At 58.4% G+C, this 21800-nt stretch overlaps 1 protein-coding gene across 5 annotated transcripts in view; it reads right to left on the bottom strand.

Annotated features, from left to right (window-relative positions):
* ADAM11 (ADAM metallopeptidase domain 11) overlaps positions 1 to 21800 on the bottom strand; it is a 70674-nt gene that overhangs the window by 40196 nt on the left and 8678 nt on the right. For 4 of the 5 annotated variants that reach the window (XM_054014566.1, XM_054014569.1, XM_054014567.1 and 1 more), the window contains exons 3-4: positions 10969 to 11045; positions 1102 to 1168 (exon numbers count right to left, since the gene is read on the bottom strand). In XM_054014566.1, the coding sequence (XP_053870541.1) occupies positions 1102 to 1168; positions 10969 to 11045 (144 nt within the window). The remainder of the gene's footprint in view (positions 1 to 1101; positions 1169 to 10968; positions 11046 to 21800) is intronic. The other variant, XM_054014570.1, reaches the window with a different exon arrangement.

The raw sequence follows: 21800 nt of genomic DNA, 5'->3' as shown, positions 1-21800 counted from the left end.
GCTCACAGCCGGTGCTCTCAGTATTGGTGTGATCACACCACAACCCAGTTCACCGTCACCAGCCCCCAAGCTGCTGAGCCCAGGGCTTGGAGTGGCTACAGCCGTGGGGGAGGAGGACCTGCCCTGGATTTCCATCCCCCTTGAGCTGGGCTCTGGCTCCCCTGGTCTGGGGCTGCACGGAGTCAGGCCTCTCTCGACAGCGGTACCTCTGGTGCTGGCCAGTCTCAGGCCTGGACGCAGGGGGTTCTGGGGCCCGAAATGACCCCGCGTTGTCCCATCAGGCCTGTGCTCCCCTCGGCGCCGAGAGGCGGCTGGCGGCATTTCCCCAGCTCCACGCTCGCTGAGCCGGGCAGAAGCGCGGCCGCGGCCATGACCTGCTAGTCTCTGGCCTTGTGCGTCACCGCGTGCAAAACTTGCTTTGAATTGCACCCTGATGGGAGCGCCACTCCACTTCCCCCCCCCCCCCCCGCCACCAGCTTCCTGGCCTGGCAGTGCCAAGCGGGGTCGGCCCCAGGCCCAGTGCTCTGTCTCCGCCAGGGGCCAGCACCAGATGCTGCAGAGGACGTGGGAGGAACCCCACACAGCGGGAGAGGGATAATCTGCCCCTGCAATAGGTCTCATCCTAGTCAGAGATGGGCTCAAGCCCTGAAGCCCCAGGGTTACTCTCCTGCCACCATTCATTTATTAAGAGACTCTTGTGCAGCAGAAATGCCTGGTCCCTGTTTGAATCTTGCCACGTTCTTGTCTCAAGGCCACCCTGTGGCAGTGAGTTCCACAGGCTAATTATTCACTGGGTGTAAAAGTATTTTCTTTGCTGAGTTTCAAATTTGCCACCTATTCATTTCATGAGACGGTGCATCAGTCATTTAACTTTGCTCATTTCATTCCCATTCTAGTCCCCGGGCAGCCAGGACCCGCCCGCTCTCCTGAGTCCCGGCCAGCGGCCTGGCCTCTCCCAAAGGCTGCTCCAGCCCAGTCCGCCACTGCTGCATGACGCCGGTCTCGTCCTGCGGCTCTACATCTGCCTGGCCCCTCAGCCCCTCAGTCTTCTCGCTGTCAGCGCCCGGCCAAGCCCACCCGCCCTGTGCCGCTCCCACTCACCGGGCTGTGGCCGCTGTTCCCATCCTGGCCAAAGTGCCGCTCCACGTAGCGCGAGGAGAGCAGGTGGCTGCCGGGGAAATGAGAGGGGCAGGTGAGGAAATGCTGCTGGCTGGGACAGGTGGGGGACAAGGGGGTCAGATTAACCAGGCCCCTGATGTGCAGGGCCGGTGCCATCCATGTGGCAGCGCATTCACTGGCCTTTCCCCCTGTGACTGCAGGTTCAGCCGCCCGGACCATGCACCCAGCAACCCTGTTCCCCTTTGATCCCGCACCCCTCGGGAAACACACACACACACTGTCCACAACCCTGTTCCCCTTTGCTCCCGCACCCCTTGGGAAACACACACACACACTGTCCACAGCCCTGTTCCCCTTTGCTCCCGCACCCCTTGGGAAACACACACACACACTGTCCACAGCCCCGTTCCCCTTTGCTCCCGCACCCCTCGGGAAACACACACACACACTGTCCACAACCCTGTTCCCCTTTGCTCCCGCACCCCTTGGGAAACACACACACACACTGTCCACAGCCCCGTTCCCCTTTGCTCCCGCACCCCTCGGGAAACACACACACACACTGTCCATAACCCTGTTCCCCTTTGCTCCCGCACCCCTCGGGAAACACACACACACACTGTCCATAACCCTGTTCCCCTTTGCTCCCGCACCCCTCGGGAAACACACACACACACTGTCCACAGCCCCGTTCCCCTTTGCTCCCGCACCCCTCGGGAAACACACACACACACTGTCCACAGCCCTGTTCCCCTTTGATCCCGCACCCCTCGGGAAACACACACACACACTGTCCATAACCCTGTTCCCCTTTGCTCCCGCACCCCTCGGGAAACACACACACACACTGTCCACAGCCCCGTTCCCCTTTGCTCCTGCACCCCTCGGGAAACACACACACACACTGTCCACAGCCCTGTTCCCCTTCGCTCCCGCACCCCTCGGGAAACACACACACACACTGTCCACAACCCTGTTCCCCTTCGCTCCCGCACCCCTCGGGAAACACACACACACACTGTCCACAACCCTGTTCCCCTTTGCTCCCGCACCCCTCGGGAAACACACACACACACTGTCCACAGCCCCGTTCCCCTTTGCTCCCGCACCCCTCGGGAAACACACACACACACTGTCCACAACCCTGTTCCCCTTTGCTCCCGCACCCCTCGGGAAACACACACACACACTGTCCACAGCCCTGTTACCCTTTGATCCCGCACCCCTCGGGAAACACACACACACACTGTCCATAACCCTGTTCCCCTTTGCTCCCGCACCCCTCGGGAAACACACACACACACTGTCCATAACCCTGTTCCCCTTTGCTCCCGCACCCCTCGGGAAACACACACACACACTGTCCACAGCCCTGTTCCCCTTCGCTCCCGCACCCCTCGGGAAACACACACACACACTGTCCACAGCCCTGTTCCCCTTCGCTCCCGCACCCCTCGGGAAACACACACACACACTGTCCACAACCCTGTTCCCCTTTGCTCCCGCACCCCTCGGGAAACACACACACACACTGTCCACAGCCCTGTTCCCCTTTGCTCCCGCACCCCTTGGGAAACACACACACACACTGTCCACAGCCCCGTTCCCCTTTGCTCCCGCACCCCTCGGGAAACACACACACACACTGTCCACAACCCTGTTCCCCTTCGCTCCCGCACCCCTCGGGAAACACACACACACACTGTCCACAACCCTGTTCCCCTTTGCTCCCGCACCCCTCGGGAAACACACACACACACTGTCCACAGCCCTGTTCCCCTTTGCTCCCGCACCCCTTGGGAAACACACACACACACTGTCCACAGCCCCGTTCCCCTTTGCTCCCGCACCCCTCGGGAAACACACACACACACTGTCCACAACCCTGTTCCCCTTTGCTCCCGCACCCCTCGGGAAACACACACACACACTGTCCACAGCCCCGTTCCCCTTTGCTCCCGCACCCCTCGGGAAACACACACACACACTGTCCACAGCCCCGTTCCCCTTTGCTCCCGCACCCCTTGGGAAACACACACATACACTGTCCACAGCCCCGTTCCCCTTTGCTCCCGCACCCCTCGGTAAACACACACACACACTGTCCACAGCCCCGTTCCCCTTTGCTCCCGCACCCCTCGGTAAACACACACACACACTGTCCACAACCCTGTTCCCCTTTGCTCCCGCACCCCTCGGGAAACACACACACACACTGTCCACAACCCTGTTCCCCTTTGCTCCCGCACCCCTCGGGAAACACACACACACACTGTCCACAACCCTGTTCCCCTTTGCTCCCGCACCCCTCGGGAAACACACACACACACTGTCCACAGCCCTGTTCCCCTTTGATCCCGCACCCCTCGGGAAACACACACACACACTGTCCATAACCCTGTTCCCCTTTGCTCCCGCACCCCTCGGGAAACACACACACACACTGTCCATAACCCTGTTCCCCTTTGCTCCCGCACCCCTCGGGAAACACACACACACACTGTCCACAGCCCCGTTCCCCTTTGCTCCTGCACCCCTCGGGAAACACACACACACACTGTCCACAGCCCTGTTCCCCTTCGCTCCCGCACCCCTCGGGAAACACACACACACACTGTCCACAACCCTGTTCCCCTTCGCTCCCGCACCCCTCGGGAAACACACACACACACTGTCCACAACCCTGTTCCCCTTTGCTCCCGCACCCCTCGGGAAACACACACACACACTGTCCACAGCCCTGTTCCCCTTTGCTCCCGCACCCCTTGGGAAACACACACACACACTGTCCACAGCCCCGTTCCCCTTTGCTCCCGCACCCCTCGGGAAACACACACACACACTGTCCACAGCCCCGTTCCCCTTTGCTCCCGCACCCCTTGGGAAACACACACACACACTGTCCACAACCCTGTTCCCCTTTGATCCCGCACCCCTCGGGAAACACACACACACACTGTCCACAACCCTGTTCCCCTTTGCTCCCGCACCCCTCGGGAAACACACACACACACTGTCCACAGCCCCGTTCCCCTTTGCTCCCGCACCCCTCGGGAAACACACACACACACTGTCCACAACCCTGTTCCCCTTTGCTCCCGCACCCCTCGGGAAACACACACACACACTGTCCACAACCCTGTTCCCCTTTGCTCCCGCACCCCTCGGGAAACACACACACACACTGTCCACAGCCCCGTTCCCCTTTGCTCCCGCACCCCTCGGGAAACACACACACACACTGTCCACAGCCCCGTTCCCCTTTGCTCCCGCACCCCTCGGGAAACACACACACACACTGTCCACAGCCCCGTTCCCCTTTGATCCCGCACCCCTTGGGAAACACACACACACACTGTCCATAACCCTGTTCCCCTTTGCTCCCGCACCCCTCGGGAAACACACACACACACTGTCCACAGCCCTGTTCCCCTTTGCTCCCGCACCCCTCGGGAAACACACACACACACTGTCCACAACCCTGTTCCCCTTTGATCCCGCACCCCTCGGGAAACACACACACACACTGTCCACAACCCTGTTCCCCTTTGATCCCGCACCCTTCGGGAAACACACACACACACTGTCCACAACCCTGTTCCCCTTTGATCCCGCACCCCTCGGGAAACACACACACACACTGTCCACAGCCCTGTTCCCCTTTGCTCCCGCACCCCTCGGGAAAAACACACACACACACTGTCCACAACCCTGTTCCCCTTTGCTCCCGCACCCCTCGGGAAACACACACACACACTGTCCACAGCCCCGTTCCCCTTTGCTCCCGCACCCCTCGGGAAACACACACACACACTGTCCACAGCCCTGTTCCCCTTTGATCCCGCACCCCTCGGGAAACACACACACACACTGTCCACAACCCTGTTCCCCTTTGCTCCCGCACCCCTCGGGAAACACACACTGTCACGGAGTATTGGGGGACTCAGGGCCCTGCACCCCCGGCTTCCTGCGATTCACCATGACTCTCAGCCAGCCAGTAAAGCAGAAGGTTTATTTGGATGACAGGAATACAGTCCAAGACAGGTCTTGCAGGCACAGACAACAGGGACCCCCTCAGTTAGGTCCATCTTGGGGTCCCCGGGCATTCAAGCCCAGCCCCCCTTGGGAGGTCAGAGCCATCTATGCCCCCCAGCCCTCTCTCCCTGCCTGCTTCCAGCACTCTGCTTTCAGCGACCCCTCCCACAGCCTTTGTTCAGTTTCCTGGGCTAAGGAGTCGCCTCGCCTTCAACCCCTTCCTGGGTTCTCATGTTACACACTCAGGTATGCGCCCTCGGGCAGATCCCATCCTGCAATGCAGACTATCCCAGAACACTCCCCTGTCAGCATTCACAGACCACCGTGAGAACAGGCCCAGTTCGTCACATCTCTCCCCCCTTCGAGACCGAACTGAGCAGGGTCACTTTAGCCAGTGACCCGGGGAAGTTCGAACCTACCCCCGTTCCCATGGATGCCCCCGCATCCCACCCATTCCTTGGTGAGAATTACACCAGGCCCCTCCAGTTTCACGCCCCCCCTTAGGTCGGGGGTGCTTGATGGCACTCGCAGTTCGCATGTGGGAAGGTTTATGCGGCCTGCGCCCTTTTCCCACCCCCATACCTCTGGGGTTCCAACTGGGCTGTGATCTTCTCCCAGCGCTCCAGTCTGGAGGTCTGTGCTTTGGGCTCTCTTGGTTCAGAGCCGCCCTTTTAACCTTGGCCACCCTCTGGAAAGGATTCTTTATGCTGGGCAAGGGTCCTAAAGCTGTTTTCCCCTTGTCCCAGGCCTTCCTCCCCCTCTGACAGGGGTCACAGGATCCGCAGTACTGTCGGACAGTAACAAAGACCCCAGGCCAGTAAAAGCTCCGTAGCAGCCTCTGCTGGGTACGCCAGGTTCCCTGGTGCCCTGCGAGGGGAATGTCATGGGCCCGGCACAGCAGCTGGCGGCGATACTTTTGGGGTACCACCAGCTGCCTCCTGATCCCCCCTGACTCCATTTTCCCTGGGGGAGCCCATTCTCGGTACAGGAACCCCTTCTCCCACAGGAACCTTTTCCGGCCACCTCGTCCCATGGTCTGTACCGCATTGAGGTCGGCTAGGTTCCTTATCTTCCGCAAGGAGGGATCTCTCTGTAACTCGGCCTGGAACTCAGCAGCTGGGACAGGGATGGCCACCTGCTCTTTCTCGTCCGCTGGGTCCGAAGCTGCAGCCTTCCTGAGCCGCGTCCCTGGGCGTTCCCTCCCCACCAGCTTAGGGTCCCGCGCCTCAGGCAAAGCACCCCCCCCAAGGCCAGGGGGCAGTGCCCCTTGCCGGCTCTGACCGCGGGTCACAACTAAGGCGGTCTGGGGGCTGCTTGGCCAGTCCTCTAGGTCCCCCCCCATCAACACCTCGGTGGGCAAATGGTGGTGCACTCCCACGTCCTTGGGGCCCTCCTTGGCCCCCCATTTCAGGTGTACCCTCGCTACGGGAACCTTGAATGGGGTCCCGCCCACCCCGGTCAGGGTCAGGAAGGTGTTGGGCACCACCCGATCTGGGGCCACCACCTCGGGCCGGGCCAGTGTCACCTCTGCGCCCGTGTCCCAGTAACCATAAACTTTCTTCCCCTCCACCTCCAGGGGAACAAGGCACTCGCTCCGCAGGGACAGCCCCGCGCCAACCCTGTAAACGGAGAACTTTGAATCCGGAGCATCTGGCCCCCCAGAGAAGCTGGCCGGGGGCCCTTCTCTCTCTTGAGCAGTTGATAAGCTGCCAGCCCCTCTTGCGTGGGAAGCCTGCCCCTCGTCCGTCTGGGCCTCTACCCAGTTAACCCTCTGTGGGTTCGGCCTGCTCAGTCTGTCCCTGAGCCTGGGGCACTGGGCCCGTATGTGGCCCTTTTGGCCACAGTGGTAGCAGCCCATGTCCCGTGGGTCCCCTTGAGTGGGTCGGATGGTCCTGATGCCGGATGTTCCCCTCTGATGGGGTTTTTCTGTATTTTCCCACGGGGAGGTCCCATGGTGACTCTCTCTCTGCGTTGTGGTGGGATTGCTCCTTTGGGACTCCTCCCTTTTATCTCCTGACCGGCTCTTTACGAACTCATTGGCCAGCCGGCCTGCCTGTCGCGGGTTCTCTGGCTTTCTGTCCACCAACCACAGCCTCAGGTCGGATGGGCACCGCTCATACAGTTGCTCCAGTACCAGCAGTTTAATCAGGTCCTCCTTCGTCTGGGCCCCACCAGCCCACTTGCTGGCGTATCTTTCCATGCGGACGGCTAGTTGCAGATATGAGATCTCAGGGGTTTTATCTTGACTCCGGAACCTTTCCCGGTACATCTCAGGAGTCAGCCCAAACTCTTGTAGCAGGGCCCTTTTGAATAGTTCGTAGTCCCCTTTCTCTGCCTCTCCCAGTTGGCGGTACAATGCCACGGATTTGGGGTCCAGTAAGGGGGTAAGGACCCGGAGTCTGTCCGCGGGGTCCACACGGTGCAGCTCGCAGGCCGTCTCAAAGGCCTCCAGGAAGTCATCCATGTCCTCCCCCTCCTTGTATGGGGCCATGATGCACTTATCAAAGCTCCGTGCAGTCCTGGGTCCACCCTCACTCACCGCAGCCGGGGGTTCGCTGCCCTTCAATCTCGCCAGTTCCAGGTCATGCTGACGCTGTCTCTCATTCTCCTGTCTCTGTCTCTCTTCATGCTGACGCTGTCTCTCATTCTCCTCCCGTTCACGTTGATGCTGTCTCTCTTTCTCCTCCCGTTCATGCTGACGCTGTCTCTCTTCACGCTGATGCTGTTTCTCTTTCTCCTCCCGTTCACGCTGATGCTGTCTCTCTTTCTCCTCCCGTTCATGCTGACGCTGTCTCTCTTCATGCTGTCTCTGTTGTTCACGATCCTCCAGCTCTCTCAGTTTTAGCTCTTTCTCCCATTCCAGCCAATTCCGCTCCCCGGATGCCGAACGTCGCCGGGAGGATCCTCTGCTGGCCGGGGGGTTCACGGCGCCTTTGGTATTTGCTGGGCTCCTCCCCACCCTTCCCCTAGGCATAGGAAGGAGGGGTCTCGGGAAGCCCTCAGCAGCCGGCTGACCACTCCCAGCTGGGACAGACACTGGTGCCTGCGCTGCATTTGCCAGGCTGCTTTCCTGAGACACAGGGATCAGTTCATTCGCGCGATCTTCCGCCTCCAGCTGGGCAATGAGCTGTTCTTTGGTGAGCCTCCCAATGCGCAGCCGCCTCTGCTTGCACAGCTCCACCAGGTCGCTCTTAAGCCGCTTGGCATACATTTTCCTGCTGGCCACTCACCGGCCTGTGTGCTCACAGCTCCCCACAGTTCCCAGGGGGCCCCCCTAGTGTGCCAGCCCTTCTCGAGGTCACCGCCTCTCTGCCAGGGTCGAGCTGCAGACTCCTCCGCCCCTGGGACCACTCGCTGCGATCCCCCCGGGGGACCCTGTTACTGCAAAAGTCCTTCTCGCTGGTCACACACTCCCAGGGGTAATAACCGTCTCTCTCTCACTCTTCAGCACGCCTGGTCCCCGTCAATCCCCCTTCGTTTTACTGCTCCCCAGTCACTTACTGCAGGAAGCGCCGTCCACGGGGTGCAGTAGATCCCACCGCTGCCACCAGTTGTCACGGAGTATTGGGGGACTCAGGGCCCTGCACCCCCGGCTTCCTGCGATTCACCATGACTCTCAGCCAGCCAGTAAAGCAGAAGGTTTATTTGGATGACAGGAATACAGTCCAAGACAGGTCTTGCAGGCACAGACAACAGGGACCCCCTCAGTTAGGTCCATCTTGGGGTCCCCGGGCATTCAAGCCCAGCCCCCTTTGGGAGGTCAGAGCCATCTATGCCCCCCAGCCCTCTCTCCCTGCCTGCTTCCAGCACTCTGCTTTCAGCGACCCCTCCCACAGCCTTTGTTCAGTTTCCCGGGCTAAGGAGTCGCCTCGCCTTCAACCCCTTCCTGGGTTCTCATGTTACACACTCAGGTATGCGCCCTCGGGCGCCCTCGGGCAGATCCCATCCTGCAATGCAGACTATCCCAGAACACTCCCCTGTCAGCATTCACAGACCACCGTGAGAACAGGCCCAGTTCGTCACACACACACACACTGTCCACAGCCCTGTTCCCCTTTGCTCCCGCACCCCTTGGGAAACACACACACACACTGTCCACAGCCCTGTTCCCCTTTGCTCCCGCACCCCTCGGGAAACACACACACACACTGTCCACAGCCCCGTTCCCCTTTGCTCCCGCACCCCTCGGGAAACACACACACACACTGTCCACAACCCTGTTCCCCTTTGCTCCCGCACCCCTCGGGAAACACACACACACACTGTCCACAGCCCTGTTCCCCTTCGCTCCCGCACCCCTTGGGAAACACACACACACACTGTCCACAACCCTGTTCCCCTTTGCTCCCGCACCCCTCGGGAAACACACACACACACTGTCCACAACCCTGTTCCTCTTTGCTCCCGCACCCCTCGGGAAACACACACACACACTGTCCACAGCCCTGTTCCCCTTTGCTCCCGCACCCCTCGGGAAACACACACACACACTGTCCACAGCCCCGTTCCCCTTTGATCCCGCACCCCTCGGGAAACACACACACACACTGTCCACAACCCTGTTCCCCTTTGCTCCCGCACCCCTCGGGAAACACACACACACACTGTCCACAGCCCTGTTCCCCTTCGCTCCCGCACCCCTCGGGAAACACACACACACACTGTCCACAGCCCCGTTCCCCTTTGATCCTGCACCCCTCGGGAAACACACACACACACTGTCCACAACCCTGTTCCCCTTTGCTCCCGCACCCCTCGGGAAACACACACACACACTGTCCACAGCCCTGTTCCCCTTCGCTCCCGCACCCCTTGGGAAACACACACACACACTGTCCACAGCCCTGTTCCCCTTTGATCCCGCACCCTTCGGGAAACACACACACACACTGTCCACAACCCTGTTCCCCTTTGCTCCCGCACCCCTCGGGAAACACACACACACACTGTCCACAGCCCTGTTCCCCTTCGCTCCCGCACCCCTTGGGAAACACACACACACACTGTCCACAGCTGAGCTCTCACCACACACACACACATACACACACACTGTGCACTGTCCACAGCTGCACTCTTGCTACACACACACACACACACACACACACACACACACACACACACACATACAGAGTACACACTGTCCACGCTGCACCCGCTCTTCACTGGGGGCTCTTGCAGTGAGCTGGGGGCTCACCTGGGTCACTGGAAGGTGCATTGGAGTGAGGTCGGGTGGGGCTGGGCTGTCGGGGACCCAGAGGCGCCCCCCCTCGTCCCCCGGGGCGCTCTGCAGGTTCACTCCCCGTCCCCGGCACAGAAACCCAATCGCCAGCCAGTCGGGCGGATCACTCCGGCTCCCATTACGCCGACCTCTGGAGCTCACCTCATCCTGCTGACACCTGGGCCTGGGGCTTCTGTGTCAGAGCTGGGTGGCTCCAGAGAGCTCCATGAAATATTAAGGGGGCAGATTTCACCCGATGCCAGAGCTTGGAGCCAGCCCAGCCAGGGCACCGGCCCCCGCCCGCCCCCCTCGGAGCCTCCCACGCACACGTGACACCACAGCGCCCACAGCTCCTCTGCTGCAGTCACTAGTGGGGGCCCATTGTGTCCTCTGTGCTGTGGCTGCCCGATGGCTGGCACCTGGGCTGGGCCCCACCTCCACAGCTATTGAGCCCCCCTCGCAAGTTCCAGCGCTGTGGGATGGGCCACGCTTCGCCTGCTTCCACCCCAGCCTGCCCTGGGCCCCAGCCCTGACTCGTGGTGGCCAGCCCGAGGGGCCCTGAGCCAGCGCCCCCACAACCCCAGGGAAGCACTTACTGGTTCAGCTCCAGGTCCAAGGTGAAGGCCGAGCCAAAGGCATGAATGAGGAAGCTCACCTGGGCCAGGTGCACAAACTGCAAGAACCGGAGAGAAGCGGAGTTAAAATACACCCTGTCCAGCAATGCACGCCCCTGGCACTGCGTCCCCCGACCCCCAGCAATGCACGCCCCTGGCACTGCATCCCCCGACCCCCAGCAATGCACGACCCTGGCACTGTATCCCCCGGCAATGCACAACCCTGGCACTGCATCCCTCGACCCCCAGCAATGCACGCCCCTGGCACTGCATCCCCCGACCCCCAGCAATGCACGCCCCTGGCACTGCATCCCCCGACCCCCAGCAATGCACGACCCTGGCACTGTATCCCCCGGCAATGCACAACCCTGGCACTGCATCCCTCGACCCCCAGCAATGCACGCCCCTGACACTGCGTCCCCCCAGCAATGCACGCCCCTGAAACTGCGTCTCCCAGCAATGCATGAACCTGGCCCTGCGTCCCCCGACCTCCAGCAATGCACGCCCCTGACACTGCGTCCCCCAGCAATGCACGACCCTGGAACTGTATCCCCCGACCACCAGCAATGCATGCCCCTGACACTGCATCCCCCAGCAATGCACGACCCTGACACTGCATTCCCCGACCCCCAGCAATGCACGACCCTGTCACTGCATCCCCTAGCAATGCACCTTGGCACTGTGTCCCCCGACCCCCAGCAATGCACGACCCTGGCACTGCATGCCCTGAAATTCACCCCCCGAGCACTGTGCCCCCGGCACTGCACCCCCCCACACACAATATACCCCCGGCACTGCATGCCCCTGGCACTGCACACCCCACAATTCATGCCCCCTAGCACAGCAACCCCCCATCACTGCAAGCTCCTGGCACTGCACTGCCTCACCACTGTCACCCCAACACTATAACCTCCCTATCCCCAGTACTGCAGCCCCCCATCTGCAGGCAGAGGCTGGAGGGGGCATCGCTATGCCACTGCCCTCTCAGGGGGAGATGGGTGGGGTCCGTGCTGACACAAGGGGCTGTCTGGGTCAACACATTGGACGCTAACGGTTTCTCTCTGCACGGCGAGCCGTGGTGACGAGCCACGCCCTGGTGGGCTCACCCATGCAGGCTGGGGTCACTGCAGAGCCAGTAGGGGGCGCTGTGGCAGCGCTGCAGCTGGGGAGTGAGTACAAATCACTGTGCCCTTTCCTGGGGTCCTGCTTAGGCTGGCCAGGCAGACGGTTTTTAACCGAAACACCCGGTCGAAAAGGAACCCTGGCGGCTCCGGTCAGCACTGCTCACCAGGCTGTTAAAAGTCCGGTCGGTGGTGCAGAGGGGGCCCGGGGCTAAGGCAGGCTCCCTGCGTGCCCTAGCTCCACACGGCTCCCGGAAGCAGCCGCCAGGTCCTAGCAGCCCCTAGACGCATGGGCTGCCAGGGAGGCTCCGTGCGCGGCCCTCGCTCTGAGTGCCGGCTCCGCAGCTCCCATTGGCTGGGAACCGCGACCAATGGGAGCTGTGAGGGCGGCGCCTGCGGGCACAAGGGCAGCACATAGAGCCCCCTGGCCACCCATGTGCCATTGGGACCCCGCACTCCAACCCCCTCCCACACCCCAACCCCCTACCCCAGCCCGGAGTTCCCTCCTGCACCCAAACTCCCTCCCAGAGCCCGAACCCCCCCAACACCTCAACTCCCTGTCCCAGCCCCCTCGTGCACCCCAAACTCCTCATCCCCGGCCCCACCCTAGAACCCACAACCCCAGCAGGAGCCCTTCCCCCCTGCATCCCGACCCCCTGCCCCAGCCCAGAGCCCCAGCCCGTACCCTGAGCCCCTCATTTTTGCCCCCACACCAGAGCCTGCAACCCCAGCCAGAGCCATCACACAAACCCGCAGATGGCGAAGGGGCGGGGCCTGGGGGAAGGGGTGGGACGGGGTGTTCGGTTTTGTTCGATTAGAAAGTTGCCAACCCTAGTCCTGCAAAACTGGTGACTCCTGCATGGGGACTGCCTGAGACCCCCACGAGGCCGGCCCAGCATGGCTAGCCATGACACAGCCTGCCGCACACCTACACTGAGCCAAACCCATCCCAGGTCCCATGTCAGGAAAAGGGCAACAAAACCCCAGCCCATCTGCATGGCGACACAGCCGTTATCTCCCATCCACCATAAAAAGATAGCAAATGTCCAGGCCCCCACGATGCAAGCCACGATCTGCCCCATGCAATGCCCCACAGAATCCCCCCTACCTCCAGGGTCTCAGCACCCGGAAACACTGTACTGTCCCACCCCCAGCACACTGCTCAGTGGTGGTCCCCCCGTCTCCAGAATGGGCAAATCAGAATGATGGGGTTCACAGTGGGAGGTCTAGAGCAGTGGTCTCCAAACTTTTTTGATCGTGCACCCCTATTAGGAAAAAAAACGTGAGCATGCACCCCCTGCCATGCCGGCTCTACCATTTTTTGCCAAAGCAAAAAAAAAAAAAAAAAAGCCACTTGGACTCCCGCCTGACGAAGCAAAAAGAAAAAAAAAGCTCTCCTCCTGCCGCGCACCCCCAAGGAAACCCACTTTGGAGACCACTGGTCTAGAGAGACAGACACAATCAGGACTGTTTGGTTTCAAAAGCAGACAAAGAAGAGGGGCCATGATAGAAGGACAGAAAACAATAAGTGAGAGAGAGCAGGGGGATCAGGTGCCACATTTCACCCTGTCTGCTTATAAAGAACACAGGGACAGTCAATGAACAACACACAATTAGCCTGTGGAACTCACTGCCACAAGATCTGATTGAGGCTGAGAGCTTAGCAGGACTTGACAGGACTCTGGTTAATGAGGATGTCTGAAGTTGTAGAAGAGCTGATCCCATATTGACCCTCCTGCTTCAGGCCATTAAACACTAATTGATCAGGATTGTTCACTGGAGGGAAGATTCTTGCACCTCTTCCTGGAGCAGCTGGTGCTGGTCATGGCTGGAGACAGTCGCCTGCACTAGACGGACCCTGGACTCATCCAGTCTGGTGAGGCCCATGTGCCTAAAAACAAATTCTGTTTCTTACGGTTGTGAAGAAAAGGCCCAAATGTGAGCTGAGCAATAGTGTCTGAGTCTGCAGACAGCCTGAAACCACAGCTCGGAGAGGAGTGAACTGCCCACATTCATTGCAGTGGAGGGTTGGCCCTGGAGCCTTATGCCCACAATTCAGTGTCCACACAGAGCAAGGGACAGCCCTGCCCCTAAGAGCTCTCAGTAGACAAGGCAGACAAAGGCTGGGGAAATGGATGGACCATTATTCTCATGGTACAGATGGGGAAACTGAGGCACAGAGCTGGATGGGAATTTCCAAAGCATCTCCATGTTTCACAGGGAACCTGTAGCAGAGCTGGGACCTGAACCTGGCTCTCCAGAGTCCCAGGCTAGGCCAGCCCTTCCTGCCTGACCCCAAAGCCCTTTATAAACACTAAGGAGTGAAGCTCATGACTCCCTCCCCTCTCCCCGCAGAGCAGTGAGGCCCCACAACAGAGATGGGCCACTGGCACAGAAGGGAAGAGGCTTGCCCCAGGGCACCCAACAAGTCAGCCCAAACAGCAGGCTATGGGTGCTGAGTTCTGAGGGGGTCGCAGGAGGAGCACGTGGGGCAAGGAGGATACTGGAATCTGCCGGTTTCCAGCCACTGGGATGATCCGCTGCAGCCAATGGGACAACTTCCAGTGTTCTCCAGCAGTGAAGGAGGTTGGTTTCCATCCTGCCAAGTCGCTTGCTGCAAAGCCCCTCCTTCAGTACATGAAGAACATATCGCCACGGTGCAGTACTGATACAGAACTGTAGTGCCCAGACATCTCATAGTGCCAATGTTATGAGTGGAAATCTTTGTGGTCTGCAAGCTCTCTTGCAGGAAGTAGTACCTCAAGCATTGTATGTTCACTGCTTCCAGTACAGGGACAGTTTAGTTTTTGTTGATATGTGCAAAGGAAACAAACATGCACTAAATTTTTTTCACCGTCCTGGAGAAATTTTTGTACACTTTTCTGTCTGGGTCAGCTGCACACACTAAATTCACAGCCATTCAAAAGACAGTACATCCCCAAAAGAAAGTCTTGGCATTGAAGAAGCTCTGACACTCGATGGGCATGCCGAGTTTCTACTTGTAATGCTATGACATGACAATTTCAAGCCTTCTTGTGACACTCGCAAAGGTGACAGGGCAGTAGGTGCACAAGTATTTGACTTTATTGTCCTCCTGTGTAACCTTTGATGGGAATTTAGGATGTGGACGTAAAGAGACCTTATTGTTGAAGAGCATCGTAAAGGGGGGGATCTGCCATCAAGACTCCAATCTCTCCAACCCTACGGGCCAAAGTTATGGCAACTAAGAAGGTCGTCTTCATAGATAAAGAGTAGGGAGCAGGTCACCACTGGTTTGAATGGAGGTCTCATAAGGTGGTTGAGAACCAGGTTAAGATCGCAACACGGAGTGCTGTATATAAAGTGAGGGAAGAGTTTACACAGTCTGTGACGAGCTGGAGTAGGTTCGGAGGCCCCCGGCTGGGGGCCTCACAGCCCTGACTCACCCTGCCCCAGAATAGAGCAGAAGAGAAGTCCTCCAGGCAGCCTAGAGAGGCTGCAGGGGAGCAGCCAATCAGAGGAGCTACTGGAGTGACCAATCAGGAGCCAGAAGGGCCATATAAAAGGAAGCAACAGAGGCAGAGCAGTCAGTTGCTGCCTGGAGCTGGAAGAGGGAGGACTGGGTGCCTAGCTGGCTGGGCAAGCAGCAGGATGATGGACAGATCAGTGTGGGCAGGCGGAGCCCAGAACCTAGCCAGACCAAGCGAGGGTACCATGATGGGCCCTGCACACGTACAAAAAGGGCAATGACTGCCTAGGAAGGAGTACTGTGGAAAGGGATCTGGGGGTCACAGTGGACCACAAGCTAAATACGAGTCAACAGTGTAACGCTGTTGCAAAAAAAGAGAACATCATTCTGGGAAGTATTAACACAGGGGTCCTCAAACTGGGGGTCGCCAGGTTATTACATGGGGGGGTTGTGAGCTGTCAGCCTCCACCCCAAACCCCACTTTGCAGCCAGCATTTATAATGGTGTTAAATATATTAAGAAGTGTTTTTAATTTATAAGGGGGGGTCGCACTCAGAGGCTTACTATGTGAAAAGGGTTTGAGAACCACTGTATTAGCAGGAGTGTTGTAAGACACAAGAAGTAATTTTTCCGCTCTACTCCACGCTGATTAGGCCTCAGTTGGAGTATTGAGTCCAGTTCTGGGCGCCACATTTCAGGAAGGATGTGGACAAATTGGAGAGAGTCCAGAGAAGAGCGACAAAAATGATTAAAGGTCTAGAAAACATGACCTCTGAGGGAAGATTGGAAAAAATTGGTTTGTTCAGTTTGGAAAAGAGAAAATTAAGAGGGGACATGATAACAGTTGTCAAGTATGTTGTTACAAGGAGGGGGAAGAAGAAGTGTTTTGCTTAACCTCTGAGGATAGAACAAGAAGCAATGGGCTTAAATTGCAGCAAGGGAGGTTTAGGTTGGACATTAGGAAAAACTTCCTAACGGTCAGGGTGGTTAAGCACTGGAATAAATTGCCTAGGGAGGTTGTGGAATCTCCATCATTGGGGATTTTTAAGAGCAGGTTAGACAAACACCTGTCAGGGAGGGTCTAGATAATACGTAGTCATAGGCGCCGACTCTGTGGGTGCTCAGGGCTGGAGCACCCATGGAGAGAAATTTGCGGGTGCTCCGCACCCACCAGCAGCCAAGCTCCCCCCTCCTTGCCTCCTTCTCCCCCCCCCAAGCACGCTGCATCCCTGCTCCTCCTCCTCCCTCCCAGCGCTTCCCACCCCCACCCCCTCCCCGCGCCTAACAGCTGTTTGGCGGTGCTTAGGACTTTCCAGGAGGGACGGGGAGAAGCGGGGATGTGGTGCGCTCAGGGGAGGAGGCAGAGAAGAGGCAGGGCAGGGGCTATGGTGAAAAGTGGATGGGCCAGGCCCCCTGCCCCCCCCCCCATTCTGGCATCACTGGGCGGAGCACAGGAAGGGCCACCGCGGCCCAGGCGTCCAGCGTCAGGTCGGCAGCAGCTGCGCTAGTGGAGAGTTACCCTGGAGGAAGAGTGAGTGCAGGCATCTGGTTCCACCACCCTTGGGACCTGCAAGGTTCTCCCTGCGCGAGGGCAGATTCCCAAAGGGGTACGTAGGAGAACTCTTCACTGAGATCCAAGAGACTGACTGGGAGTCCTCTCCCTCCACATCCTCCCATGGGGGAGCAGCCACTGAGGACAGTCCTGTGCCACAGGATGGCTGCTCAGAGACAGAGGTCCCGGTCCAAGAGATGCTTGGTACCCGTCAGCAACGGGGACGCTGATTCACCCAACACCAAGAGGCCCCTTGAGTATTGGAATTCCTGTGTTACCAGAAAGGACCCCAGTCCTTGGATATCCAGGGCTTCACAGGCCTGCTGGCACTGGAGGAAGAGTCCTTGGCCTCAGCCATCCCCTTGGAGACCAAGGCCTGGTGGTGACCTAGTGTCTTTGGAGTGAGAGTCCGTGCTCCTCTTTCCCAGCTGGCTCCAAAGACCTCTCTGCCCCAAGGTTGCTGGGCACTGGGTCTGTCTGGGGACAGTTGAACGGGAAGAGGGGTCTCCTGACTTGGCTCCGAGGGGGGCTGCATGGCCAACAGTCTGAGACAGAGCACTTCTGGGAGACATGGCACTCCCACAGGCAGTGGCCACACTTGGAGCGCCTGTTGCTTTCTGGGATAGCCTCCCAGCAAGAGAGCCAACAAGCAAGCACTGCCAGGAGAAGACAAGTCTCCCAGAGGGAAGTGAGCAGGAAAACAATCCTCTCACCTACACCTAACTAACTCTACGAACCCTACCAACGATAAACTCCCTCACTGCGAATAAAGAGGGGCCGGGGATGTGCTAGGAGGCCATGCGAGGCAGTAGAGAAGGAGCTCTCGCCCGCACGCCCCCTTGAGCTGCGGTGTCTGCCAGAGGCGGATAGGGAGCGTGCACAGGCTGAACAGATGCTGCTAGCTAGAGCTCTCCGAGCAAGGGCTTGAGAGGGGCATGCGGGACACCACTCGGAGAAGAAAGGAGACCTCAGGAAACACCGTTTGGCCATGCTTCAGCCGATAACTGGAGCACTTCAAAGATTTCCTGAAAATAAATCTGTTCTTGTTGGTTAGGGTTACCATATTTCAGCGAGCAAAAAAGAGGACGGGAGGAGCCCCGCCCTAGCCCCGCCCCTGCCCCTCCCACTTCCCGCCCCCCCTGACCTCCCAACCCTCCCCCCGTTCCTTGTCCCCTGACTACCCCCTCCTGGGACCCCTGCACCTAACTGCCCCCCAGGACTATCTAAGCCTCCCTGCCTCTTGTCCCCTGACTGCCCCAACCTTTATCCACACCCCCACCCCCAGACAGACCCCTGGGACTCCCACGCCCCATCCAACCACTCCCCACCCCCTGACAGCCCCCCCCCCAGAACTCCCAACCCATCTAAACCCCTCTGCTCCCTGTCCCCTGACTGCTCCGATCCCTCTCCGCACTCCTGCCCCCTGACAGCCCCCCCCAGAACTCCCAACCCATCTAAACCCCTCTGCTCCCTGTCCCCTGACTGCTCCGATCCCTCTCCCCACTCCTGCCCCCTGACAGCTCCCCCCCAGAACTCCCAGCCCCCTACCCCCCCCGCTCCTTGTCCCCTGACTGCCCCCTCCTGGGACCCCTGCTCCTAACTGCCCTCCAGAACCCCACCCCCTACCTAAGACTCCCTGTTCCTTGTCCCCTAACTGCCCCCTCCTAAGACCCCCCCCCAACTGCCCACCAGGACCCTACCCCCTACCTGTACCCTGACTGCCCAAAACTTTCTCCACTCCCCCCAAAAAGCCCCCCCCCGTTTCTTGACTGCCCCCTCCAGAACCTCCCTGCCCCTTCTCCTGCCCCCCTTACCCTGCTGCTCAGAACAGGGTGTTGGGCTCTGTGCGAGCCGGACACGTGGCTGAGCTCCCCAGCACAACAAAACCCGGTCCCTGGCCCTGCACAACAAAACCCGGTCCCAGGTCCGGACCGGGTTGCAGGGGAGAGCTGCCCTTGTATCAGCACAAAGTGCTCTCGCTCCCGTTTTGCTACGCTGCATGGCAGAAACTGCTCCCAGTTGCAAAAGGGGAGGGCTGCACTTTGTGCTGAGACACTTGCTCAGAATGCAGGGCGGATCCGGCTCCTCTCCAGCTGCTCCGGAGTCCAGCCCGGGACTTTCCTGCAGCCCTCCCAGCCGCTCGCTCTGCTCTGCCAGGGGAGGGGGAAATCCCGGACATTGTGAGTGCTTTACAAATTCCCCCCGGACGCTATTTTTAGCACAAAAAGGAGGACATGTCCGGGTAAATCCGGACGAATGGTAACCCTATTGTTGGTGTCAGTTGCCTTAGCCCAAAGCATGAGAATTAGAGCCACTTGCAGAGCACTAGGGAGGCGATAGAGACCGTGTGCAGACCGAGGTAAAACACTGCTAGGAAGAAGAGCAGAGGTCCAAGACACCGTTTGCTGCAGCTGCTAACGTTTCCGAATAAATACAAAACTTGCCCCACGACCTGCATGAACTCTGTGTGATGGCTGTGAGTATTCCTCCGCCAAGTGCTGCAGGGGAGAGACCTTTCGCACGCTTTGATGGGTGACAGATTCCCTGAGTATCAGGGGGTAGCCGTGTTAGTCTGTATCTACAAAAACAACAAAGAGTCTGGTGGCACCTTAAAGACTAACAGATTTATTTGGGCATAAGCTTTCGTGAGTAAAAACCTCACTTCTTCGGATGCATAACATAACAGATTCCCTGAGGAACTGCAGGACACGTGACCGGTTAAGGGACCTGGCTCTCGCGGCTATTGGAAAAAAGTATCAAGGTCTCTTGATGGGAAGAGAGTTGTCAGCAGAATTGCTGCGGCTCCCAACACCCGACACATGCAGCTTCCAGAGGGTAAATAAATTGTTCCCAACACTATTTATCCCCATTCTATAATGTCTGAGTAGCAAAACCCTTGTTCCCCCGCAATAGCGTCCACCTCCCCTTCTAGTTATTCTAGCATTGCCTTGGGCCACACACTAGTCTGTTAAACACCTGAGTCCTGACCTGCAACACACACGCAAAGCACATCAATTGTGCCGACTAGTCTGTAGCTATGGGCGGGGGGAGCATAAAGACGTGGCAACAACACCAAGATCAAACCAGTTATTTCCCCTACAAGGAAATAGTTGGTCTATGGAACTCCCAGCTCCAAGATCTCAGTGAGGCCAACAGCTCCAGGAAAGGACCAGCCACAGATATGAGTGGTAAATATGGCACCTGCCCACGCAGTGGCTGGCTGTACTGGCGTATCTCATGGTCCTGGCAGAAACCGATCAGTGACAGCCTGGTCTTATTTCCCTCAGAGGCATGGTGGGACCTGAGCCAGCGCCTGCTGAAGACTGGAAAGACTCCCCCGGGTTCCCTGACTTCAGCCCAAACCTGGGGGCCAGGTTTTCCAAGGAGCCCAGCACGCTGAGGTGAGGGTGCTGAGGAGAGCCCAGCAAAATGTTTTCAGCAAATTTTCACCCAAAACATCATCTGGCAGGGCTGGGCACCAAATACCGGCAGAATTCAGGTCAAATTCAGCAAATCGTTTCAGCCCAAAAAAATAAAATGGGGAAAAAGATCCCCAAAGTTCATTTGGGGGTTTGCTTTGAAATTGTGTTTCATTTTGAAATTTAGCTAATTTTTTTTTAAAGGGTTTTTTATAAAACACCTGAAAATGACCCCACATGAAAAACAAAAACAAAAAAACCCCACAAATTATTTTCAGGTCGAACAAAATGTTTCAATTGACCTGAAATGAATTTGTTTGAATGTTTTGTTTGTGTCAGTGAGAAAAACCGAAAACCCCGAGTTTCAGTTCAAACGAAACATTTGATAGAAGTGATTTTATTTTTATTTTGCAGTTTGGCCCCTGAGCCAAGCCCTGCCTGGGTCACTCGCTGAGCCCTTGGGAGGCTGCCCTGATACAGAACTCGGCAGCGTCTGGTGCTGGCCTGTGGGAGCCGCTGGTCTGGCTGCGGCTACAATTCCTCTGGCCCCCTGGCAGTGTCCAGGCCCTGTGAGAGCAGCGAAGAGCTGCGCTAGCCGCACCAAGCCAGCAGGAGGCAGGGCTGTGCACTGGATTTAGGGACGCAGGGTCAGGTGTTTCGCTGTCAGAGGCAGAGATTCCAGGTCAGCAGCCAATTAATGAGAGGAACCGGAGAGTCCGATTCCATCTCTGGATGATTCGGTAACCGAAACCCTCCGTGTGCTGAGTGACAGCAATGGGGCTATCTCGGGGGGGGGGGGGGGGGCAGGCGGGGGAGCCAAGCATATGATCTGCCTGCAGCTTGGGGGAGCAGCTGGGAGAGGCAGGGAGCCAAGGATCGGGGGGTTAGTATGCAGCCGGCTGGCGGAGGCTCGCCCAGCAGCGTGACCAGATGTCCCGATTTTATAGGGACAGTCCCGATTTTTGGGTCTTTTTCTTATATAGGCTCCTATTACCCCCCAGCCCTGTCCCGATTTTTCACACTTGCTGTCTGATCACCCAATCACCCGGTGAGTGAAGGGCTGGCTGCTGCTGAATGAATGAATGAGGCGCTGTTCCGTTTCTCTGTTCCTTCTCCTCCCCAGCAGCTAACTGGTGTGATCCCTGGTACAGTTCGCGCCTCTCCCACCCAAGGAAATCCCCTAGGAACTTTGGCCGACGTCTTCCAGCTCTTGGGACCTGATTCCTCCTAGTACTTGTTTGAAGGGGCCCAAGGTGGAAGCAGCTGCCCCCAGG

The sequence above is a fragment of the Malaclemys terrapin genome, chromosome 25 (genome assembly GCF_027887155.1).
Source record: "Malaclemys terrapin pileata isolate rMalTer1 chromosome 25, rMalTer1.hap1, whole genome shotgun sequence".
Taxonomy (NCBI): Eukaryota; Metazoa; Chordata; order Testudines; family Emydidae; genus Malaclemys; species Malaclemys terrapin.
The sequence above is the reverse complement of the archived record's forward strand: the minus strand, read 5'-3'. Positions and strand labels throughout refer to the sequence as shown.